Source organism: Brassica rapa, chromosome A01 (assembly GCF_000309985.2).
Source record: "Brassica rapa cultivar Chiifu-401-42 chromosome A01, CAAS_Brap_v3.01, whole genome shotgun sequence".
Classification (NCBI taxonomy): Eukaryota; Viridiplantae; Streptophyta; class Magnoliopsida; order Brassicales; family Brassicaceae; genus Brassica; species Brassica rapa.
The window spans coordinates 27,372,451-27,398,096 of record NC_024795.2 but is presented as its reverse complement, the minus strand read 5'-3'; the positions used below and the strand labels follow the sequence as shown (position 1 = coordinate 27,398,096).

Here is a 25,646-nt window from a genome sequence, read left to right as displayed (position 1 = left end):
TTTTCATGTTATATGGGAATCGTTATATTTTTTTTATCAATTAATTTATTAAAACTTCATAATACTCCCTAAATCGTTGGGAAAACCACTATAAAATATTAATTTTCTTCAAAAACGGAGACAACAAAGGCTCCAAACCTCTTTGAATATCATCATATATTAGAGCATGATGCAACTAGGCATTAAAAAAATATTGTCGTATTTTTTGAAATTTTCTCAAAATCTATGTGTTAACCCCTACGAAAATATTGTGTTTTTGGTAAATACTTTATATATTGAAGCCTATAATCTTTAGTGTTGTTTTAAAATTTCTAACCATATTATACATTTGTATTAATGTATGTTAAACTATTTTTCATGGTAAATGAGCATCGTTCAATTGTTTTTATCAATTAATTTAGTAAAACTTCATAATACTCTCTAAATCGATGGAATAACCACTATAAAATCACTATTTTCTTGAAAAATAGAGACAACTAAGACTCCAAACCTCTTTGAACATCATCATATGTTAGTATAGGATGCAACTATGCATTAAAACAATATTATCGTATTTTTTGAAATTTTCTCAAAATCTATGTCCTACCCCCTACGAAAATATTGAGTTTTTTGTAAATACTTTATATACTGATGCCTATAATCTTTAGTGTTGTTTTAAAATTTCTAACCATATTATATATTTTGTATTAATGTATTTTAAGCTCTTTTCATGATATATGGGAATCATTATAATTTATTTATCATTTAACTTATCAAAACTTCATAATACTCCCTAAATCGATAGAATAACCACTATAAAACCACTATTTTCTTGAAAAATAGAGAGAACTAAGGCTCCAAACATCTTTGAACATCATCATATGTAAGTGCAGGATGCAACTATGCGTTAAAACAATATTGTCTAATTTTTTGAAATTTTCTCAAAATCTATGTCCTACCCCCTACGAAAATATTGAGTTTTTTGTAAATACTTTATATACTGAAGCCTATAATCGTTTGTGTTGTTTTAAAATTTTTAACCGTATTCTATATTTGTATTAATGTATTTTAAGCGCTTTTTTCATGATATATGGGAGTCATTTAATTTATTTATCAATTAACTTATCAAAACTTCATAATACTTCTAACTCCCTAAATCGAGGGAATAACCACTATAAAATCACTATTTTCTTGAAAAATAGAGACAACAAAGGCTCCAAACCTCTTTGAAGATCATCATATGTTACTACAGGATGCAACTAGGCATTAAAACAATATTGTCGTACTTTTGGTAAGTAATTTTATACTGAAGCCTATAATCTTTAGTGTTGTTTTAAAATTTCTAACCATATTTTACATTTGTATTAATGTATGTTAAATATTTTTCATGGTAAATGAGCATAGTTCAATTGTTTTTATCAATTAATTTAGTAAAACTTCATAATACTCTCTAAATCGATGGAATTACCACTATAAAATCACTATTTTCTTGAAAAATAGAGAGAACTAAGGCTCCAAACATCTTTGAACATCATCATATGTTAGTGCAGGATGCAACTATGCGTTAAAACAATATTGTCGTATTTTTTGAAATTTTCTCAAAATCTATGCGCTAACCCCTACGAAAATATTGAGTTTTTGGTAAGTAATTTATATACTGAAGCCTATAATCTTTAGTGTTGTTTTAAAATTTCTAACCACATTCTACATTTGTATTAATGTATTTTAAGCTCTTTTTCATGGTATATGGGAATCGTTATATTTTTTTATCAATTAATTTATTAAAACTTCATAATACTCCCTAAATCGTTGGGAAAACCACTATAAAATCCTTATTTTCTTGAAAAACGGAGACATAAAAGGCTCCAAACCTCTTTGAACATCATATGTTAGAGCAGGATGCAACTAGGCATTAAAAAAATATTGTCGTATTTTTTGAAATTTTCTCAAAATATATGTGTTAACCCCTAAGAAAATATTTAATTTTTGGTAAATACTTTATATACGGAAGCCTATAATCTTTAGTGTTGTTTTAAAATTTCTAACCATATTCTTTAAACTATTTTTCATGGTAAATGAGCATCGTTCAATTGTTTTTATCAATTAATTTAGTAAAACTTCATAATACTCCCTAAATCGATGGAATAACCACTATAAAATCACTATTTTCTTGAAAAATAGAGACAACTAAGACTCCAAACCTCTTTGAACATCATCATATGTTAGTGCATGATGCAACTATGCATTAAAACAATATTGTCGTATTTTTTGAAATTTTCTCAAAATCTATGCGCTAACCCCAACGAAAATATTTTGTTTTTGGTAAGTAATTTATATACTGAAGCCTATAATCTTTAGTGTTGTTTTAAAAATTTTAACCACATTCTATATTTGTATTAATGTATTTTAAGCTCTTTTTCATGATATATGGGAATCATTATAATTTGTTTATCAATTAATTTAGTAAAACTTCATAATCTTCCCTATATCGATGGAATAACAACTATAAAATCACTATATAAAAAACAAAACGGAGACAACAAAGGCTCCAAACCTCTTTGAACATCATCATATGTTAGTGCAGGAAGCAAGAAAATTAAAAAAATATTGTCGTATTTTTTGAAATTTTTTCAAAATCTATGTGTTAACCCCTAAGAAAATACTGAGTTTTTGGTAAATACTTTATATACGGAAGCCTGTAATCTTTAGTGTTGTTTTAAAATTTCTAACCATATTCTACATTTCTATTAATGTATGTTAAACTATTTTTCATGGTAAATAAGCATCGTTCAATTGTTTTTATCAATTAATTTAGTAAAACTTCATAATACTCTCTAAATCGATGGAATAACCACTATAAAATCACTATTTTCTTGAAAAATAGAGACAACTAAGACTCCAAACCTCTTTGAACATCATCATATGTTAGTGTAGGATGCAACTATGCATTAAAACAATATTATCGTATTTTTTGAAATTTTCTCAAAATCTATGTCCTACCCCCTACGAAAATATTGAGTTTTTTGTAAACTTATATATACTGAAGCCTATAATCTTTAGTGTTGTTTTTAAAATTTCTAACCATATTATATATTTTATTAATGTATTTTAAGCTATTTTCATGATATATGGGAATCATTATAATTTATTTATCAATTAACTTATCAAAACTTCATAATACTACTCATAATACTCCTAAATCGATAAATAACCACTATAAAACCACTATTTTCTTGAAAAATAGAGAGAACTAAGGCTCCAAACATCTTTGAACATCATCATATGTAAGTGCAGGATGCAACTATGCGTTAAAACAATATTGTCGTATTTTTTGAAATTTTCTCAAAATCTATGTCCTACCCCTACGAAAATATTGAGTTTTTTGTAAATACTTTATATACTGAAGCCTATAATCTTTTGTGTTGTTTTAAAATTTCTAACCATATTCTATATTTGTATTAATGTATTTTAAGCTCTTTTCATGATATATGGGAGTCATTATAATTTATTTATCAATTAATTTATCAAAACTTCATAATACTCCCTAAATCGAGGGAATAACCACTATAAAATCACTATTTTCTTGAAAAATAGAGACAACAAAGGCTCCAAACCTCTTTGAAGATCATCATATGTTACTACAGGATGCAACTAGGCATTAAAACAATATTGTCGTACTTTTTGGTAAGTAATTTATATACTGAAGCCTATAATCTTTAGTGTTGTTTTAAAATTTCTAACCATATTTTACATTTGTATTAATGTATGTTAAATATTTTTCATGGTAAATGAGCATAGTTCAATTGTTTTTATCAATTAATTTCGTAAAACTTCATAATACTCTCTAAATCGATGGAATTACCACTATAAAATCACTATTTTCTTGAAAAATAGAGAGAACTAAGGCTCCAAACATCTTTAAACATCATCATATGTTAGTGCAGGATGCAACTATGCGTTAAAACAATATTGTCGTATTTTTTGTAATTTTCTCAAAATCTATGCGCTAACCCCTACGAAAATACTGAGTTTTTGGTAAGTAATTTATATACTGAAGCCTATAATCTTTAGTGTTGTTTTAAAATTTATAACCACATTCTACATTTGTATTAATGTATTTTAAGCTCTTTTTCATGGTATATGGGAATCGTTATATTTTTTTATCAATTAATTTATTAAAACTTCATAATACTCCCTAAATCGTTGGGAAAACCACTATAAAATCCTTATTTTCTTGAAAAACGGAGACAACAAAGGCTCCAAACCTCTTTGAACATCATATGTTAGAGCAGGATGCAACTACGCATTAAAAAAATATTGTCGTATTTTTTGAAATTTTCTCAAAATATATGTGTTAACCCCTAAGAAAATATTGAGTTTTTGGTAAATACTTTATATACGGAAGCCTATAATCTTTAGTGTTGTTTTAAAATTTCTAACCATATTCTACATTACTATTAATGTATGTTAAACTATTTTTCGTGGTAAATGAGCATTGTTCAATTGTTTTTATCAATTAATTTAGTAAAACTTCATAATACTCCCTAAATCGATGGAATAACCACTATAAAATCACTATTTTTTTGAAAAATAGAGACAACTAAGACTCCAAACCTCTTTGAACATCATCATATGTTAGTGCAGGATGCAACTGTGCATTAAAACAATATTGTCGTATTTTTTGAAATTTTCTCAAAATCTATGCGCTAATTCCTACGAAAATATTGAGTTTTTGGTAAGTAATTTATATACTGAAGCCTATAATCTTTAGTGTTGTTTTAAAATTTCTAACCACATTCTATATTTGTATTAATGTCTTTTAAGCTCTTTTTCATGATATATGGGAATCATTATAATTTGTTTATCAATTAATTTAGTAAAACTTCATAATCTTCTCTAAATCGATGGAATAACAACTATAAAATCACTATATAAAAAACAAAACGGAGACAACAAAGGCTCCAAACCTCTTTGAACATCATCATATGTTAGTGCAGGATGCAAAAAAATTAAAAAAAATATTGTCGTATTTTTTGAAATTTTTTCAAAATCTATGTGTTAACCCCCTAAGAAAATATTGAGTTTTTGGTAAATACTTTATATACGGAAGCCTGTAATCTTTAGTGTTGTTTTAAAATTTCTAACCATATTCTACATTTCTATTAATGTATGTTAAACTATTTTTCATGGTAAATAAGCATCGTTCAATTGTTTTTATCAATTAATTGAGAAAAACTTCATAATACTCCCTAAATCGATGGAATAACCACTATAAAATCACTATTTTCTTGAAAAATAGAGACAACTAAAACTCTAAACCTCTTTGAACATCATCATATGTTAGTGCAGGATGCAACTATGCATTAAAACAATATTGCCATATTTTTTGAAATTTTCTCAAAATCTATGCGCTAACTCCTACGAAAATATTGAGTTTTTGTTAAGTAATTTATATACTGAAGCTTATAATATTTAGTGTTGTTTTAAAATTTCTAACCACATTCTATATTTGTATTAATGTATTTTAAGCTCTTTTCATGATATATGGGAATCATTATAATTTTTTTATCAATTAACTTATTAAAACTTCATAATACTCCCTAAATCGATGGAATAACCACTATAAAATCATTATTTTCTTGAAAAATAGAGACAACAAAGGCTCCAAACCTCTTTGAACATCATCATATCTTACTACAGGATGCAACTAGGCATTAAAACAATATTGTCGTACTTTTTGAAATTTTCTCAAAATCCATGTGTTAACCCCTACGAAAATATTGAGTTTTTGGTAAATATTTTATATACTGAAGCCTATAATCTTTAGTGTTGTTTTAAAATTTCTAACCATATTCTACATTTGTATTAATGTATGTTAAATCTTTTTCATGGTAAATGAGCATAGTTCAATTGTTTTTATCAATTAATTTTGTAAAACTTCATAATACTCCCTAAATCGATGGAATAACCACTATAAAATCACTATTTTCTTGAAAAATAGAGACAAGTAAGACTCCAAACCTCTTTGAATATCATCATATGTTAGTGTAGGATGCAACTATGTATCAAAACAATATTGTCGTATTTTTTGAAACTTTCTCAAAATCTATGTGTTAACCCCTACAAAAATATTGATTTTTTTAAAAATACTTTCTATACTGAAGCCTATAATCTTTATTGTTGTCTTAAAATTTCTAACCATATTATACATTTGTATTAATTTATGAAAACACTTTTTCATGGTAAATGAGCATCGTTCAATTGTTTTTATCAACTAATTTAGTAAAACTTCATAATACTCCCTAATTCGATGGAATAACCACTATAAAATCACTATTATCTTGAAAAATAGAGACAACTAAGACTCCAAACCTCTTTGAACATCATCATATGTTAGTGCAGGATGCAACTATGCATTAAAACAATATTGTATTTTTTGAAATTTTCTCAAAATCTATGTGTTAACCCTACGAAAATATTGAGTTTCTAGTAAGTAATTTATATACTGAAGCCTATAATCTTTAGTGTTATTTTAAAATTTCTAACCACACTCTATATTTGTATAAATATATTTTAAGCTCTTTTTCATGATATATGGAAATCATTATAATTTTTTATCAATTAATTTATTAAAACTTCATACTACTCCCTAAATCGATGGAATAACCACTATAAAATCACTATTTAAAAAACAAAACGGAGACAACAAATGCTCCAAATCTCTTTGAACATCATCATATGTTAGCTCAGGATGCAACTAGGAATTAAAAAAATATTGTCGTATTTTTTGAAATTTTTTCAAAATCCATGTGTTAACACCTACGAAAATATTGAGTTTTTGGTAAATACTTTATATACTGAAGCCTATAATCTTTAGTGTTGTTTTAAAATTTCTAACCATATTCTACATTTGTATTAGTGTATGTTAAATTATTTTCATGGTAAATGAGCATAGTTCATTTGTTTTTATCAATTAATTTAGTAAAACTTCATAATACTCCCTAAATCGATGGAATAACCACTATAAAATCATTATTTTCTTGAAAAATAGAGACAAGTAAGACTCCAAACCTCTTTGAACATCATCATATGTTAGTGTATGATGCAACTATGCATTAAAACAATATTGTCGCTTTTTTTTTTAATTTTCTCAAAATCTATGTCCTAACCCCTACGAAAATATTGAGTTTTTTTGTAAATACTTTATATACCGAAGCCTATAATCTTTAGTGTTGTTTTTAAATTTCTAACCATATTCTACATTTCTATTAATGTATGATAAACTATCTTTCCTGGTAAATGAGCATCGTTCAATTGTTTTTATCAATTAATTTAGTAAAACTTCATAATACTCGCTAAATCGATGGAATAACCACTATAAAATCACTACTTTCTTGAAAAATAGAGACAACTAAGACTCCAAACCTCTTTGAACATCATCATATGTTAGTGCAGGATGCAACTATGCATTAAAACAATATTATCGTATTTATTGAAATTTTCTCAAAATCTATGCGCTAACCCCTACAAAAATATTGAGTTTTTGGGAAGTAATTTATATACTGAAGCCTATAATCTTTAGTGTTGTTTTAAAATTTCTAACCACATTCTATATTTGTATTAATGTATTTTAAGCTCTTTTCATGATATATGGGAATCATTTTTTTTTTATCAATTAATTTATTAAAACTTCATAATACTCCATAAATCGATGGAATAACCACTTTAAAATCACTATTAAAAAAACCAAAACGGAGACAACAAAGGCTCCAAACCTCTTTGAACATCATCATATGTTAGTGCAGGATGCAACTAGGAATTGAAAAAAATATTGTCGTATTTTTTGAATTTTTTTCAAAATCTATGTGCTAACCCCTACGAAAATATTGAGTTTTTGGTAAATACTTTATATACTGAAACCTATAATATTTAGTGTTATTTTAAAATTTCTAACCATATTCTACATTTGTATTAGTGTATGTTAAACTATTTTTCATGGTAAATGAGCATCGTTCAATTGTGTTTATCAATTAATTTAGTAAAACTTCATAATACTCCCTAAATCGATGGAATAACCACTATAAAATCACTATTTTCTTGAAAATTAGAGACAACTAAGACTCAAACCTTTTTGAACATCATCATATGTTAGTGCATGATGCAACTATGCATTAAAACAATATTGTCATATTTTTTGTAATTTTCTCAAAATCTATGTCCTAACCCCTACGAAAATATTGAGTTTTTGGTATTTAATTTATATACTGAAGCCTATACTCTTTAGTGTTGTTTTAAAATTTCTAACCACATTCTATATTTGTATTAATGTATTTTAAGCTCTTTTCATGATATATGGGAATCATTATAATTTTTTTATCAATTAACTTATTTAAACTTTATAATACTCCCTAAATCGATGGAATAACCACTATAAAATCACTATTTTCTTGAAAATTAGAGACAACTAAGGCTTCAAATCTCTTTGAACATCATCATATGTTAGTACAGGATGCAACTAGGCATTAAAACAATATTGTCGTACTTTTTGAAATTTTCTCAAAATCTATGTGTTGACCCCTACGAAAATATTGAGTTTTTGGTAACAAAAACTTGATTTAGTGCTATTTTGGTCTTTTTCTCAATACTTTATATACTGAAGCCTATCTTTAGTGTTGTTTTAAAATTTATAACCATATTCTACATTTGTATTAATGTATGTAAATCTTTTTATGGTAAATGAGCATAGTTCAATTGTTTTTATCAATAATTTAGTAAAACTTCATAATACTCCCTAAATCGATGGAATAACCACATAAAATCACTATTTTCTTGAAAAATAGAGACAAGTAAGACTCCAAACCCTTTGAATATCATCATATGTTAGTGTGGGATGCAACTATGCATTAAAACAATATTGTCGTATTTTTAAAAATTTTCTCAAAATCTATGCGCTAACCCCTTCGAAAATATTGAGTTTTTTGAAGCCTATAATCTTTAGTGTTGTTTTAAAATTTTTGACCACATTCTACATTTGTATTAATGTATTTTAAGCTCTTTTTCATGGTATATGGGAATCGTTATAATTTTTTTATCAATTAATTTAGTAAAACTTCATAGTACTCCCTAAATCGATGGAATAACCACTATAAAATCACTATTTTCTTGAAAAATAGAGACAACTAGGTTTCCAAACATCTTTAAACATCATCATATGTTAGTAAAGATGCAACTATGCATTAAAACAATATTGTCATATTTTTTGAAATTTTCTCAAAATCTATGTGTTAACTAACCCCTACGGAAATATTGAGTTTTTGCTAAATACTTTATATACTGAAGCCTATAATCTTTATTGTTTTTTTTAATTTCTACCATATTCTACATTTGTATTAATATATTTTAAACTATTTTTATGGTAAATGAACATCGTTATAATTTTTTATCAATTTATTTTGTAAAACTTCAAAATACTCCCTAAATCGATGGAATAACCACTATAAAATCACTATTTTCTTGAAAAATAGAGACAACTAAGGCTCCAAACCTCTTTGAACATCATCATATGTTAGTGCAGGATGAAACTATGCATTAAAACAATATTGTCGTATTTTTTGAAATTTTCTCAAAATCTATGTGCTAACCCCTTCGAAAATATTGAGTTTTTGGTAATTAATTTATATACTGAAGTCTATAATCTTTAGAGTTGTTTTAAAATTTCTAACCACATTCTACATTTGTATTAATGTATTTTAAGCTATTTTTCACGGTATATGGGAATCGTTTTAATTTTTTATCAATTAATTTATTAAAACTTATAATACTCCCTAAATCGTTGGGAAAACCACTATAAAATCTTTATTTTCTTGAAACTCGGAGACAACGAATATTATCATATGTTAATGCAGGATGCAACTAGGCATTAAAAAAATATTATCGTATTTTTTGAAATTTTCTCAAAATCTATGTGTTAACTTTTTCTAACAAGCTTGTTCCTGAAATGCCAACGAGAGACCAACACATCTTTAACGTTTCTACACACGTAAACCACCTTGCAAGGAGAATCTCTTAGAGGTTCATGAAGCATTTGAAACGGCATGTGGGTTGCAAAAATCCTAGGCGAAGGAAGCTCCTCGATGTCAGAACATTGATTCTTAACATATAAATCAAGCTCAAAAACGGAACGAGGTTATGGGGATCCAAGTTCATAATGATTTTTATATGTTTCATATTTAATAAAAATCTTGTTATGGTAAAAGATTGTATGATAGCTAGCTCAAACACAATTTGGCTATTTTTGGTGTGTTGTTTTTATTCTTAAAGATAACTAGATCTTGATCCGTGCCTCCGCACGGGTATTTGTTTTTAACTTTTATAAATGTTTAAAAATTAAATACATATACTATTGTACTAATTAAATTATAAGATAATAATTAATTAAATATAACTGAGTTAGTTTTATTATTCTGAAAATTTTAAACGATTTTGATTAGTTTAATTTTTAATAAACCAATAAATTAATCTGATCATTTAATCTATTTTATAGTTTTTTATGGATTGTAAAATTGACTTTTTGATTTTGATTTTTAAATAAATGAATGATTGGATATCTTCTAAATTTATTAGGTAGTTAAATATTAGACAATTTTATAACAATTTTTATAAAAATTACTATTTATAAGGTCAGTGGTATTGAATGGTAATTATTGAGAAAAACTTAGGGTTAAGATTTATTTGTACTTCAGTTTTAATAGTCTAGATGGAAAAATTGTGCATTTTTTTTAGAGCAATCCCCGAAAATAGATATGGAGATTTCTAGTTTTGTAACATTTCAATCTTCAGAAAAGAAAGATAGATGCATTTCAATGTGAAGAATTTATAGTGTTTATGTAATAGCAATTTCTATTTTCTGATTATTTAAGATCTTTAGAACTATCATTTTCGGTGAGATCATGTTCTAAAAATAGCAGCAATTAAGAGATTTATAGTAGATTATTAATTAGGGCGATCTAAACTATTTTTTGAAGTCTACAACATTTTTAAAATAAAACTAGATTTTGATCCGCGCTTGGAAAGCGCGGGTTTTTTTTTTGAAATTAAATATATTTTTTTAAATGAATTTTTATATAAGATAGTGTATAGGTTAGAGCATATTTTTTCGGAATCGCGAACCGAACAATATCAAACTGAAGAAACCGAAACCAAAATTGAATTGAATTTCATAAATAACCGAGTAGATCATATATCTCTGGAACCAAAAAATTGAAACTGAATCTAGAATCAAATGGGTACCTTAATTTTTAAAGCTCTGATAAAACCCAAAACTTCGCCATTAACCTGTGAACCAACATCGGTTGATCCGACAAAAACCCAGAAAAATCTTATAATATTTTAAATTTTTGATTTACTTCTCATATACTTAAAACTGAATAACCTATTTGATTTGTCATATAAAATAAATTCATTGTATTTATGTTATGCATTTTAATTTATAGATATTGACCACAAATCCACAATTTCTGTGAACTCTATTAAAAGTATTTTTGAAGCATTTTTATCAACTATAAATACTACAGTAATACCAATTTAAAAAATTAGTTGAGTTTTCATGAACCTTTGATGAAAATCAGTAAAATTAATTATTTTAGACATTTAATTGGTGCAAATCTTGAAATTATTAACTAACACATCTATAGAAATCTGTTGATAGATCTCGTTAGCAAAAGATATTACACTATTTGTATATAGAATTATTTATTTAATATAGAGATTTCGAAGATCTTTTCAATTTTTTTAACAAAGCTCGATCAATGGCAATGGTAGATTGAACTGTTGTAACGTTGGGTACCAAGGAACACTATTGTTATTGTGATTCATTACACATTTTGTTAAGATGTTATTTTAATAAAATGGAGCCATGGTATAATCAGTGGTGTATAACATGATTTGGTAAGTAATATATGAGATCATTTAAATTAAGTAATATATCGTTTAGTTAGATTATAATTATATTAAGGTAGGATTAAAAAATAATTACTTAATGAATAGGTCCAACAACATTGTTTAAGTAGATTTTTTAAGAATGATTCCCTTTTAATAGTATAGATTATTGCTTATATATCTATATAAGATATACGATGGCGTTTTTCGGTAAGATAATAGTCTCACTTAATTAAATATAAAGATTTGTCCAGGACCATACGATGGCATATTCTAAAAATATTCTTTACAGGTCCGATAAATAAACTCACATGATGTTATAATAAACGTTGTTGTCCTCTCGGTCGATAAGGTTTGTTATAATAAATAGGATTAGACCAAAACATAACAAAAGGAAAGGGTCCAAACAACCTTTATAAGTAGATTTATCAAGACTGCTTCCCTTTCAATAGAATAGATATCTCACGAAAAGTTATTTCGCTTAAACATGATTAGTTTTTTTTTTTGAACAAAAAACATGATTAGTTTTTAGAACATTTTTAGAACACTGGTCCTTCTGATTAGTTTGGAATCAACGGAAGCCTCATTTTTAAATCTGGTTTAGACTAAACATATTTTTAGCAACTAAGCACTGAAAACCCCCTTCCGGTTAAACAAATTCTAAACTGATTGATAAAATGCCGGTTCGGTTTGGTAGAATCGCGCTTCGGTACGTAATAAATGATGCTAATTAGTTAGAATAAACCGGCCAGAGTCGGTTAATCATTAAGGCGAAAAAGAACGGTGACGTCAGCTTAAGAAGTATATTCGTTATACTAATTTAATTTGTTTATTTTAATTTTAATTGCGTGTGTCGATCCAACTCTCTCCTCTCTCTCTGGTTCAACGGGCAAAGTCTGTTTTTCGAATAAAGTTTTGGTTTTTAACGTTCCCTTCGTCTTCTTGGCTGCAATTTATCTCGATGAGCTGCGATTTGAATCCACCTCCAGATGAGGTTTGCTGTTTTGTAAGGGTTTTGTTTTTTTTTCATGTAGTGAAAAAAATTGAGTTTTTAGGTCTGAATTGGATACGAGCTCCACCTTCTCGAATTGGGGTTTCTTGATTTTTCTTTAAATTCCCGATTTTTGTGAGATCTGGGTTTGTGTGTTTGAGATTGTGGTCTCATGGGTCTCTCTTTTCCAGGAAGTGAAAATGGAGGATGAGTGTGTAGAGAATAAGCAATCAAGAGCTGCTGCTTCTTGCTCCTCTGTATCTGAAGGCAGCAGTGGTGGTAGTAGTAGTTTCCTCAAGTCACCTCCTGCTGTTGCAAGTCCTCCTCCCACTGCATCTCCAACTCCTAGGTTCATTCCTCTTCTTATTTGTCTTTGAAAGTTTCCAACTTTGAATCACTCGTACTAGTTTGTTCCAAACTGGTATTTATAATTGTTTTGGTTTCTATATGAGAATGATGTTGATAATTGTTTTTGTTATGTTAGGAGGACGAGTGGCCCTATAAGGAGAGCTAAAGGTGGGTGGACACCGGAAGAGGTTAGTATTGATTAATTTTGGACTATTTAAAACTTGTTTGGTGGATCACTAGCTCTTGGAATTGAGATGAGAGGTTTCCTTTACTTGTTGTAGGATGAGACATTGAGACAAGCAGTTTGTAAGTTTAATGGCAAGAGCTGGAAGAAAATAGGTAAAATGACTTGTCACTTTTTCTTCTTCTTGTAGTCTAGTTCTCATTAGCAATATTTATTTCAACTTTACAACAAGTTGAAGGAGTCTAAACTTTTTACAGTGTCTATTAGTTACATACTTACATACACCTGTCTATGTAGTTCTTATGAATCATTCTTATTGTTTGAATTGGTGTGTTTTGTTACTGCAGCGGAGTTTTTCCCTGATAGAACTGAAGTTCAGTGCCTGCACCGTTGGCAGAAAGTTTTGAATCCGGACCTTATCAAAGGACCTTGGACACAACAGGTTCGTTCTGTTTCTGTTTAGTTTTATTGGCTTTTTATTTTATTTTTTGTGAATATTAAAGCTAGAAAATTATTGTTTTTTTTTTTTGCAGGAGGATGAGAAGATCATTGAACTTGTTGAAAAATACGGGCCTGCGAAATGGTCTATCATCTCAGACTCTTTACCAGGTAGAATTGGGAAGCAATGTCGAGAGAGGTAATATCATTATATGAGCAAAAACACATTTTTTAAAAAGTATTTTGGAAGTTTCAATGTTGTTTTTGTGATATGTATGAAGGTGGCACAACCATTTGAACCCCGGCATCAACAAGGATGCTTGGACTCCAGAGGAAGAGTTAGCTCTCATGAATGCTCACCGAGTCCACGGAAACAAATGGGCTGAGATTGCTAAGGTCTTACCCGGCAGGTATATAAACCTTTCTTGGTGCATGCTTCAATGTAGTTAGGCTTAGCTGAAAAGGGTTTTGCTTAAAAATCTTGATGCAGAACCGACAACTCGATAAAGAACCACTGGAACAGTTCACTGAAGAAGAAGTCAGAGTTCCTCTTAGCTAACGGTAGCTTACCACCGGCAGCAGCAACGAACGGTGTTCCATCTTGTTTTCAGAGAAGGCTTTCTGTTTCAGTTGCTCAAACCTCTTCGGGAAGAACACAGATTAACAAGCCCCGTGAAGAAGTAGCTGCTGCTTCGCCAATGGCTGGTTTTGAAGAGTACGTTCGTTCTTCTCAGTTGCCTAAACCAGAGCCATCGCCAGAGGATCATCACATGGCGTCAGAAGCGGATAAGCAACGTATGTATGGTTATGAATGTGGTTGCAGCCCAAGCGCATCGTCACCTGTTATCTTCTTCACTCCACCACCGCCTAGTAGAGAAGAGTACAGTAGTAACGGTTCAGCTCCAAGGAGTCCTGAGTCTTTCTTGAGAGAAGCTGCTAGAACATTCCCAAACACCCCTTCTATATTCAGGAAAAGACGACGCAAGGCTGTTGTTGTTCCTGATAACAACAAAACAGATGAAGAAGAAGCTGCTAAAGAGGTTGTTGATGAAAAGGTGAATGGTATCTCAGAAACCACTGACTGTGAAGAGAAGGAGAACAGTGGATCAAATGCTTACAACTTATCTCCTCCGTACCGGATAAGATCGAAAAGAACAGCTGTTTTTAAGTCGAGACAGCTTGAGTTCATCTCTCCAGAGGAAGAGAAGGTTGATGATGAAACCAAATCATCTGAGAAAGATAAGTTGCTTGATGGTGGAGATTCTCAACTCTCAGGCCAAGAAAAATGAGATCTTCTCCATTACACGTTGAATATTTTTTGTTGGTTATTTTTATAAGATCCTTTTTTGGGGGGGATAACGTTAAAGCTGTGCTTAATTAACACCTCACATGAGTTAGGTTCGGGTTAAAATACCCAAAAAAAAAATGTAATATGTTGTAACAAAGATGGATATCAGTTTCAGTCATATAAATATATTCCTCTCTTTTCCTGCAACTTTTTCCATACCATACTAATGTTTGTCAATACTCAATGACAAGTTGTGACTAAATATTTGAGAATAAAGTTGTATATAAACAGAGGAAAGATTACAAGAGGCTCTCTAGTTCTGAAAATATTTGCATATTAAGGATCAAGAAAGTAAAGACAGTCCTATACGGATCCAAAATCACAAACTTGTAAGCATTAGTTGAGCAAACTCATAATGTCAGGATTCTCAAGTGCTGCCGCTATACGCTCTTTATCTCCTAATCGTTTATTGACTGCATTTTTAAAACCAATTTGAGAGTCAGACCATAACTTCTATTTTCAACTCCAAACGTAAAGTGTTTCAAACAAACAAGTCTTAAAGTTTGTACCTGAAGCCTCAGTTGCATGACTCCCTGGTGCTACTCTTATATCAACCTAACCAAATAATTAACCATTAAGTTTCTGATCACTCTTAGTAAACATATTAAAATTCTTGTACCTTGAATCGAGCAGGAAGGCTTTTTAGAAGCTTTGCGTAGATGCAAACACCAATTAAGTTTGGCAAGTGACAATGTGGAACAGTTGGTCTGAATGTAATTCTGTAAATAAAAATAGCATAGTTTAGCATCTTGTACTAAAGAAAAACGGGTTAAAATCTCATTACTCTTGCTTTTTTTTATACCTAACGTAACTCTTGTCATCATCAACTTCAACTGATTCTTCTGTAACTATACGGAGATCTTCCAGAGATTGCATAGGATACTCTGGATCTTTGATATCTTTTATATGATTTGTAGATTGTTAAGAGAAAAAAAAAAAGAAGTTGATCCTATAATAAAGATAATGATGAGAATATGCAATTTGTTACGAATTATAAGAAAAATTAGAGGATATCAAAAATCTCGAGCTGGTCTATTGGTTCTCTTGAGAACTCATCGGTGTTGCTTCGATCAGTACGAAGACGTCGTTGTTTCTTCAGGTAGACAACTGGATTCTCATTACTTAATCCAGAGTCCATCTTTTCTCTCTTCAACACACAAACCCTAAAGACCAGTAGTTACAATCACAGACAAAACGATGTTGCTCAAACAAATTTGTAGAAGATAGTATATTATTAGTTTATCACCCAACAAGAGCTTTTTGACGTTTTAATTTGACCTAATCGGACTAACAAGCCCAATAAAATATTAGCCTTAATCTCTAAATTTTTTTGGCATTTTATATATAGATTGAGGCTTCTATATTATGGGGGGAAAATTACAAAAATTCTTAAGAAATTTTAATATCCGACCATAGGACCCATATAGTAGTTTCCTTTTTTTTGGGTTCTAAGCCATGATGTTAAATAATAGTGCAAATCGGATAAAGAAATATGCCAAAAATCTAAAGATGAAGAGAAAAATAAAACATTTATAGGTTTATATTATTAGTTGAGTATTATTATATATACAAACTGACTCAACAACTATGGTCAAACATAAGAACAACGTAAACACAAACGAAGAACATTATGGGCTTAAAGGACAAGGCTGCAGCCATTATTACACATAAAAGCTGACCTAATACATCGGTAGGGTTATATAATTGCTTAATTAAGATTCTGATTATCTCTGCCTTCTTGAGAGTGGTTTCTTTATTCATTTACAGGTGCAAGGGTCACACTTGCAGTCAGATCCACACTTGCATGCATCGTTCTCAGCGTTACCCTCGCCGGAAGCCTCGTACTGGTTCTTCATCACTGGTGCAACGCCAAAGACAAACGCCTCAGTTGTGGCCTTTTCGCCGGAAAAGCCTAAGTCCGGGAACATTTTGCAGCTGCAGCAACCCAACAATCACGTCAAGTTTCAATGAAAACAAAGATCATTAGTTAACAAAAAAGATGTTTCCTAAATATTTTCGGATGATCTATGGATTCAGAAATTTTCTAGCTTTCTTTTCTTACAAATATCTCAAAAAATAATTTTTTTTTCAGAAACCAATCAACATAATCAGAGACAAAACACGTAGCGGATTCAACGTTACGAAAAAAAAAAAAGCTCAAGAATTACCCTCCGCATCCGCTGCCGCATTTGCAGCCGGATCCACAACCACAGTTTCCTCCGCAGCAAGACATTTTCAAGAGAAAATTCAAACAAATCTCAGAAAAGTATAAACAAAATCGATCGATAGGAGATTATTAGAAAATGAATTTGATGATAGATGAAGCTCCCAGATTTATAGGCTAAATGAGAAAATATTGACCATGCACGTGTCGCAATCTTTCCCCGCCTCTTATCTTCCATGCAACGTAGATTGATTCTCGTACGTCCGTTTGATTATTGTCGGGTCAATAACTGTGGAGTGTGTTTGTTTCCGGAACGTCCTAGAGCGTGCCGCTGTTACGTGTGTCACAATCAACACCGTTCTGATTTACACCGCATTTCATGCAGATCTAAATCTACGGATAACGGTTTAGACCGGTTCAAACCAAATCACAAATCTCTATTTGACTATGTTTAGGAGCAGATGGGAAACGAGCAAACCAGCTGGTTACATACCACCAAACGAAAACAAAAGGATGCAAATAACTTTCAGAACTCTCCCTTTCTCCAAGTTTCTCAAAAGTTTAATTTTGTGCAATGATTTTCAAATTCTTGTACGTGGCCAAAAAACTCAAATATCTACGTTTAAGAATTAAGATATGCTGCTCCCATAACACTGGAGGAACTTCTTTACACAGCAACCAACCTCGTTACAATACATAACGACCACAATAATATATAAATATGCAATCTCAGGAGATTCCAACGTGGAAAACATGCCAATATGGATTGTACATTGTAATAATGTCTCTCACTAATCAACTTCATTAGAATACAAAGCTTTCTCTAGGACTCAACCGGATCAAGAATTCAATGAAATGGCTGCTCCTCGGATGAATAAATACCAGAAGCAGAGGGGATGGTCAATGCAGCTATAAGGCAAGTTCAGGTGAAATTCATGTTGTAACAATAAGGGTTGCACGGGTAAGGACGGTCAATTAGCTTCACCGGTTTGCGGTTGAAGTACCAGTCACCTACAGACTCCGCAATTCTCTGTTCCAACAACAAAACAGAACAGAGACGAACGGGATCAGTTCACTTGTGTAAGAAGGAAAAAGCAACCAATTGTGTGTCAAATGCCTTGACCTTATTTTTAATTCTTGTTGAGGTTGGGGAGTGCCACATCACTGGCTTAAGCATCTGGGAATGAGAGTAGCAAGAATCTATGAACATCCCACCAGCTTTGTTCTGGTGAAACTTCCCAATGGCATCCATTAGAGAGCTGCGAAAACCTGCAGGTCAGATATGGATTTATACAACTAACCCTTTAAGAAAGTAAACATTAGGAGAAGCTTTTTCAAGAACAATAGGATCCATGGGACTAGAATAGATCTTTTTTGTTTAAATATAATTTAAGTTTAATTATATATCATAGAAAATAGATTAAAATGATTGGTTAATTTTATTTACCCTGAAATGATTGTAAGTAAATAATAGTGATTATTTTTATTTATACGCTCGTGCCAATTTAATTATATATGTAATAGTTACTAAAGTTTCAATTATTCGATATATTTTTATTTTATTATTTCATAATATGTAAAGAATATAAATAGATAGAAAAACACACACACATTTATATAATGTTTAACTTAGCATTAGACGAAAGGTAATGCAAGGGACTAAAACAGATCACATCTACTGATTGTACTCAGACATTTCATGATAATACTGGCTTAGTGTCATTAAGCTTGACCAATGAGTGGAGTAATTACCATGTAGAACTTTCATCTGTTCATCATCACATTCTTTAATATTGAGTCTACACTTTGCCCAACTTTTATCTAGATCAGCAGAAGCTGGTACCAAGACATGTTGAATCTGAACATGTGCTTGGTATTAGTAACACAATAAATATAAATTGCAGTAAAAGCAAGCAAGACATGTTGAATCTGAATATGTGCTTGGTGTTAGTAACACAACAAATATAAATTGCAGTAAAAGCAAGTGGAAACTGTAGAAAAGTTCAGAGTTGTAATGTTTGGCTTAGTAACTCTAACCTGCCAATAATCATAAGCTGCGTTGAGAAGAAAGAGTGGTGTTCTTATGTTGTTAACGAATTCTTGAGGAAACATACACTGCAAATCATAATATACAAAGTCTATAATCAGGAAAGAAAGATATTAACAAGGTAAAAGCTAAAACTTACCTTGGATGGCTCCGTTCTGGCTACACATTTCTGATCCAAGCTCTTATCTAGGCCCTAATTGGAATCAACCATAGCACACCATCCCAAAACCATGCAAACAAGAAAAACCATGATATGTTCTTGTTCATTTCGATGAAAAAGTCAAGAAAATATAACCCAAAATGTATGGTCTCGACTAATATACCTGTAGTTTAACAACATCACGATAGAAAGATCTCATGGTAGGGTTTCCAAGGACATCAGGCCTAAAAAGAAGGAAAATAGCTTTTACTTAGAGACTTAGAGGCAGTGTTAATCTGATTTCACTTTCACATTAACTTTCTAGCTCTGTGGAGTGTAGTCTCCATAGAATTCTAGAAAAGTTTTTTAAGGTTTTGCTTCTTTATTATACCCAAAGAACTTAAAAAAAGAGCAAGACTATGTAAAGTTTCTTATGAGTGGAAACCATACACGTTAAGAAAGAAGCCTCCGTCAGAAACACACTTGACAAATGCATCTTTTGGCAGATGATCTCTAAAGTAGTCACAATGTATAAGAGATGCCAAGCCACCAGCAGAACATCCTGTTAGTATGCCCTACATTTGTGTTTAAGAAACAAAGGAAGGATTAACACAATATAAGATCAAGAGGACCTTCATGGTCACCAATACATACCAATATAAGAACAAGAGGACTGCTGCTACCTGTTTCGCATTAGACATGCCCATTGACAACAGTTCATCAATAATCGCCTCCCAAATAAGCTGGCCCCGGAAGAAAAGACGTGTTTCGTTCTGAGAAGAGATGGAAACATGAAACTAGTTAAGGATATCTTCTTGTTGTCGACACACAAAGGCTCAGCCATATTATTACCTTGAATTCAGCTTCAGGACGTCCAGCAAAAGAAGCACCATCACAGTACCGTACCTTAACTCTGTTCCAGTTAAAGAAATCTACAACACCAAAGACGACTATATATTGATTCAAAACTGAACATATCTCACAAGACAATACATAGATATCTCCTACCAGGGTTTTGAGATGGGTCACTGCTTAAAACACCTTGAAAAGACACTTCATGTTCAAAGTATTTGGAAGAGCCTAACCTAGTCATTGCTCGAGCAGAACATGACGCTATTGTATTGCACCAGCTTCCACCCTTTTTATACATTTCACTCAAATATATTCTAATTTTTCCACGTAAAAAAAAAAAAGTTCCAAGTACAGTTATATTCAAAAATCATCAAATACAAGAATACCTCAAGATGAATAAGCCAGCTTTTGGTGCCAGATCCCGAACCCTTACTAAAGTGGTAACCAGGCAAGCTTCCATCCAAGCAAACTGCAACATAACATAACGTTCAATAAAAAAAACTCTGAGAGGAGAAGTAGGAGACAACTGGCAACATTACATGCTCCTCTCTCTTTAGCTTTACTAGACAGCTTGAGTTTGACCAGATCAGATGGGGATGCGATGGGAGGATTATGGTCAACGAAAGGGACAGAGTCTGACGTGAGGTCTAAGAAGAAAGAGAGGGAGAACACAATCAAGAGGAGTCCGAGGGAAGCCACAAGCCAATTGCTCTTAGCCCATTTCCTGTATCGAAGCAGAGAGCTAAACGTGGAAATCGCCATTGAAGAGGGGAAAGACAGAAAGAACTCTGTTTTATTACATACGAGGGTCCCACTATGAGTAGGCACCAATCATATTCCTAACTGAAAACAACTTTATAACAGCTCAAAGTCTTAAGCCACGTTACGTTGACCAAAATTAAATAGAAAACCAAACCAATTTAAAGACGGGTTTGGCAAACCGATGTACCGGTTTGAATCAGTTTAAGGGATTTTGTGTAAAATTTGAAATCTCAAGCTGTGTGTTTGCATAGTTTTTTATTTAGGTCATGACTTGTTCATAACTTTGTTTCTTGATCTGCTCAAGATCAAAAGGTCGATCACTAGTGTTTGTTATGGTTTATACATCTATTGCTATGAGTTTGTGAAGTAACATCATGGTTTCATTAATTTTACAGGATCTAACATTAGTTACTGAAGTTATGATTTATGAGTTTGTGAAGTAACATCATCTATCGAATTGTGCACGTTTTTTTTTTGTGCACACTTCATCTATCGAAGTTAAGTCAACAAAACAACGCTAGTAAAGGAAAGGCGGATTTTGTTGATTTCAATTTCAATCGCCTTTGACTGACCATATTAATGAAAATAATAACTATAAAGGGTACTATAATGTATTAATGAATAGAAACACTAACCAAAAAATTCTGCTCTGATTAAGAAAATATTATAGCTAAACCAAAACAAATGGAAGGTGATCAAAACAGAACACTGGATCGTATTAAAAGGTGTCAGTCACAAGATAATGAACTGGAAAAAGCGTTCTGACTTAAACTCACGTGACAGAATTACTCGACTTAAAACAGCTTTGGAAGTCGAGGTTTCTAAACGTTCTCCTTCCTTTGAGTTGATGAAGAGTCTGAAACAAGAACTGTCTGATGGTTCTTGTATTAATGCGGCTATACCAAGCCAAGCTGGATGGGTCTTACGAGGAAAAGTATGGGACATATAAAGGAGCAGGACAAGGAATCGGCAGGAAAGTTCAAAAACGTAATGGAAAGTGAACTTCAAGCAATTATCGTGGCCATGCAACATTGTTAGAACAAGGGATATACATGAAAGTGATTATCGAAGAAGATTGCGGGAAAGTTATTAAGATACTTAACAACAAGAAGCCTCATTTCGATACATATAATTGGGTCCGAGAGGTTGGATGGTTGGTGGGTTCAAAAATTTGAAGATATCCAGCTTACTTGGATTGGAAATAACAAAGTTGCGGATAAGCTCGCCAAACAGCAGCTAATTCCAAATCAATCTAGTTTCTGTTTTTATAAGTTATATAACTAGATTCCCCGATGTATCCCCTATATATTATTTGAGAAGCATTGCAACATTTTTTTGTAGCCACGTGTCATCACTAGAATGATTCTTAGAATCTTTAGAGAAATAGGTTGGTCCATGTAAATATATAATAAGCTTTTTATTAAACCACAATAAATACATTATTAATGTGCTTCATTATTTCCTTAAATAAGATTACGAAATTACCTAATGTGGCTAAAGTATATATGACAATTAATAGTTTTGAATAATAAAGATTTGATAAAAATAAGTATGTATTATAATTATATTTGTTAAATTTTAAGCTATTAAAATAAATTAAACAATCATAATAACCATATAATAAAAATAAAAAAAAAATAAAAAAAATTATTTATATAATATATTTTAAATTTATAAAAACGAGTATAAACTACTAAAACTGTTAAAAGTTTCACATTCAAATTTTGTGATCTATGATTTAAAACTTTTGTTATGACATGATACAAATAGTTAAAAAATAATATAAGTTGAAAGTCTCATTTAATAAGTATCAAAAATAAAAAAATATATAAATATATGAATCATTTTAAATTAAACTATATGCCATAAAAAAATACATAAATATCTTAATTTTGAAATTTACTTTGAACATTTTTTGATAAAATTTTGAAAAATATTGACAATTTAATTTTTTTAAATATTATAAATTGCTTAAACCATTAATTCCACAGTGAAAATTTTGTTATCACTAATTTAGATTTTTTGCTATAAAATATACAAATGATAAAAAAAATGAACAAAAAGCATCATCTAATAAATATTAATATTAACATATACCATATATATGTTACTATCATTTAAATTTAATTATATATCATATCAAATAGAAAAAAATATTTTTTCGATTTATAAAATTTATATATATGTTCGCACAAATTTAATTATATAAGTAGTAGATAATGATTTTTTTATTCAATATATATTTATTATTTCATAATATGTTATAAACATATAATATATAAAATAATTTATATATATAATGTTCATCCCGCGCAAGGCGCGGGTCTTAACCTAGTTACATCTTATCTTCGAAATGACTATGTTGGATCATATCAAACTTAATATTGAACCCATTAAATATTATTTTTGGTCACGAAGCTACAGATAAGTAATGGGTTTTACAAGGCCCATTAAAGAGACTCGAGGTTTTTTTTCTCATCACTATTTAATTAAAAAACAGGCTTCATATATATAAATACCGTTCCTCCGTTCCTAGGGTTTCTGATTCTCCGAGCCAACAAGTAGCAGCGCCGCACCATTTGAACAAGATTCAAGCTCACGATGGGTATGGCGATGAATCTTTTCTTCTCAATCGAATTCGTGGGAGGATTACATCTGATTCAATTTTGTTTGTATTGTGTTTGTAGCGAGGATTAAGGTTCACGAACTGAGAGACAAGTCGAAGAGCGATCTTCAGAACCAGCTTCAGGATCTTAAGGCCGAGCTCGCTCTCCTCCGTGTCGCTAAGGTCACCGGAGGTGCTCCCAACAAGCTCTCCAAAATGTACGTTTTATTACTAACTTAATCATGGTTTCAGTTCAGAGTTAGTTAGTTGTAGGATATGTGTTTTTGGTCGTTACATTTCGTGTGTCTGAAACGGTTATGTGTTTTGTAATGAACCAGCAAGGTTGTCCGAAAATCAATAGCTCAGGTGTTGACCGTGACTTCTCAGAAGCAGAAGTCTGCTCTCAGAGAAGCGTACAAGAACAAGAAGTTCATCCCTCTTGATCTCCGTCCCAAGAAAACACGTGCTATCCGCAGGCGCCTTACCAAACATCAGGTCTGTCTGATTTAGACATTTAAAAACAAGACATCAGTTTGTTTTTGATTGTTACTAAGGGCTTTTTTTTTGTTGTTGTGTTGCAGCTATCGTTGAAAACAGAGCGTGAGAAGAAGAAGGAAATGTACTTCCCAATCAGGAAGTACGCTATCAAAGTTTAAATCTTTCTATTAGAAACTCTGTTTCAGCTTTTGTTCTTTTGGTGGAACCTTGTTATTGGTTCTTTACTTGTGCTATGGTGTCAAACAGTTTCAGTAACATGGATTTTGGTTCTTATTTATATTTTCATTTTATCTTGTGCCCATCTCTAACAGCTTGTTATTCCGTCCATTATTCACTTGAAATTCGAAGTTTACTTATCACAATGGTAGGCGTGTTATAGTAAAAAGGATCAATGTTGAGTGATACATTAACACAAAAGGGTGAAAGCATAGTAGAATGGAGTTATACTGTTTCTGCATGGTTGAGTTATGCTTAGAATGTAATGTTCTATGCCTGCTACTCAAAACTAATTAATACTGATACAAACAAAAAAAATTGTATAACAAACCATGATACGTCGTTCTGCCAGTATAAGAGCACCCCCATTGAGGGTTCATGGGGGGAGTTCACACAAAAACCAAGAAAAAAAAATAATAAAATAATCCAATCCCATGAACCCTCTCTCTCCTAAAGTTCTCTTGGTTGAACCCCTCTCTCCTAAAGTTCATCACTGTAGCGCGGGTCCCACGTGTTGTGGCGGCCCGCGATTGGTCTAACTTTTTTTTTTTTTTTTTTTTTTTAAAAAAAACCAAAAAGAAAAAGAAACAAATTTTAATAATAAAATACTAAAAAGATGAACCCCAAGAGGGGGTTCATTGATGTGGATGCTCTAACACTTGTTCGTAATTGTGTAAATCTACTAGATTGATTGCGACCACAGTGGGAGTCGAACCCACGACCTTTTGATCCGAAGTCAAACGCGCTAATCCACTGCGCTATGCGGTCACATTTGAAACTATTTCTGTTCTCTAAAACACGTCCTAATGACGATGATATTCTCTCACAATGGCATCTAGAACCATTTATTTAAGACTTTAAGTAATCAGAAGATTCAAAACGGTAGAAAAGTAGATGGAAATGCCGTTACTTGTTTTGTTATTACAGAAGAATGTGATTGGGTACGACTTGAATGAAAATTTTGAGAGTTGAGCAGTAAGATTTGGCTATTTTGGTATGAATTAAATGGGTTCCATTCAACTTTATTTCGAACAATATAGAATAATATTTCATTAACATGGTTCACATGTCATCAAATGTAAAAGAATGTTAGTTGGAAAAAATCTGATACTTTTATGGTGAAACATACCGACAAATC

At 31.0% G+C, this 25,646-nt stretch overlaps 5 protein-coding genes, 2 long non-coding RNA genes and 1 other non-coding gene across 15 annotated transcripts in view; 2 read left to right on the top strand and 6 right to left on the bottom strand.

The window, feature by feature from the left end:
- Positions 1 to 5,712, bottom strand: part of LOC117134109 — a 15,898-nt gene extending 10,186 nt beyond the window's left edge. Inside the window, exon 1 of the long non-coding RNA XR_004458264.1 lies at positions 5,577 to 5,712. This is a non-coding gene — a long non-coding RNA (uncharacterized LOC117134109). The remainder of the gene's footprint in view (positions 1 to 5,576) is intronic.
- A 1,762-nt stretch (positions 5,713 to 7,474) lies between these two features.
- On the bottom strand, positions 7,475 to 9,069 carry LOC117134116. Of its 2 annotated transcripts, none has more exons than XR_004458271.1 (2): positions 8,671 to 9,069; positions 7,475 to 7,588 (listed from the first exon to the last, which is right to left on the bottom strand). It is a non-coding gene; the product is annotated as an uncharacterized LOC117134116 (long non-coding RNA). The 2 variants fall into 2 exon arrangements; XR_004458272.1 differs by lacking the exon at positions 7,475 to 7,588 and adding an exon at positions 7,943 to 8,290.
- Positions 9,070 to 10,375: 1,306 nt separating this feature from the next.
- Positions 10,376 to 15,372, top strand: LOC103848147 (transcription factor MYB3R-3). 2 transcript variants are annotated; one of them, XM_018656127.2, is made up of 8 exons: positions 10,376 to 12,922; positions 13,099 to 13,256; positions 13,392 to 13,443; positions 13,537 to 13,594; positions 13,787 to 13,881; positions 13,973 to 14,076; positions 14,159 to 14,287; positions 14,368 to 15,372. In XM_018656127.2, exons 1-8 carry the CDS (start codon positions 12,878 to 12,880, stop codon positions 15,164 to 15,166), a joined length of 1,440 nt encoding a protein of 479 aa, XP_018511643.1. In that variant the 5' UTR covers positions 10,376 to 12,877; the 3' UTR covers positions 15,167 to 15,372. The 2 variants fall into 2 exon arrangements, with proteins under 2 accessions (XP_018511643.1, XP_009123357.1); XM_009125109.3 differs by having other exon boundaries at positions 10,389 to 12,910.
- LOC103848158 (protein AE7-like 2) lies at positions 15,113 to 16,486 on the bottom strand. The gene is made up of 4 exons (XM_033291780.1): positions 16,028 to 16,486; positions 15,845 to 15,944; positions 15,735 to 15,780; positions 15,113 to 15,638 (listed from the first exon to the last, which is right to left on the bottom strand). Exons 1-4 carry the CDS (start codon positions 16,099 to 16,101, stop codon positions 15,562 to 15,564), a joined length of 297 nt encoding a protein of 98 aa, XP_033147671.1. The 5' UTR covers positions 16,102 to 16,486; the 3' UTR covers positions 15,113 to 15,561.
- Positions 16,487 to 16,754: 268 nt separating this feature from the next.
- LOC103848166 (metallothionein-like protein type 2, MT2-18) lies at positions 16,755 to 17,533 on the bottom strand. Its single transcript, XM_018656129.2, has 2 exons — positions 17,394 to 17,533; positions 16,755 to 17,160 (listed from the first exon to the last, which is right to left on the bottom strand). The coding sequence occupies exons 1-2, from the start codon at positions 17,456 to 17,458 to the stop codon at positions 16,983 to 16,985; spliced, it is 243 nt and encodes an 80-aa protein (XP_018511645.1). The 5' UTR covers positions 17,459 to 17,533; the 3' UTR covers positions 16,755 to 16,982.
- A 459-nt stretch (positions 17,534 to 17,992) lies between these two features.
- LOC103848109 (pectin acetylesterase 5) lies at positions 17,993 to 22,278 on the bottom strand. Of its 6 annotated transcripts, none has more exons than XM_009125087.2 (12): positions 20,967 to 22,278; positions 20,814 to 20,896; positions 20,584 to 20,713; positions 20,428 to 20,507; positions 20,259 to 20,348; positions 20,026 to 20,150; positions 19,760 to 19,820; positions 19,576 to 19,629; positions 19,427 to 19,504; positions 19,142 to 19,247; positions 18,513 to 18,658; positions 17,993 to 18,419 (listed from the first exon to the last, which is right to left on the bottom strand). In XM_009125087.2, exons 1-12 carry the CDS (start codon positions 21,187 to 21,189, stop codon positions 18,312 to 18,314), a joined length of 1,284 nt encoding a protein of 427 aa, XP_009123335.1. In that variant the 5' UTR covers positions 21,190 to 22,278; the 3' UTR covers positions 17,993 to 18,311. The 6 variants fall into 6 exon arrangements, 2 of the variants coding, with proteins under 2 accessions (XP_009123335.1, XP_033146941.1); XR_004457983.1 differs by having other exon boundaries at positions 18,319 to 18,419; positions 18,513 to 18,648; XR_004457984.1 differs by lacking the exon at positions 17,993 to 18,419 and having other exon boundaries at positions 18,523 to 18,658; positions 19,142 to 19,318.
- A 1,285-nt stretch (positions 22,279 to 23,563) lies between these two features.
- Positions 23,564 to 24,593, top strand: LOC103848098 (60S ribosomal protein L35-1). The gene is made up of 4 exons (XM_009125081.3): positions 23,564 to 23,794; positions 23,877 to 24,012; positions 24,133 to 24,289; positions 24,376 to 24,593. The coding sequence occupies exons 1-4, from the start codon at positions 23,791 to 23,793 to the stop codon at positions 24,448 to 24,450; spliced, it is 372 nt and encodes a 123-aa protein (XP_009123329.1). The 5' UTR covers positions 23,564 to 23,790; the 3' UTR covers positions 24,451 to 24,593.
- Positions 24,594 to 25,202: 609 nt separating this feature from the next.
- TRNAR-UCG lies at positions 25,203 to 25,276 on the bottom strand. The gene has a single exon. It is a non-coding gene; the product is annotated as a tRNA-Arg (tRNA).
- Positions 25,277 to 25,646: the final 370 nt, after the last annotated feature.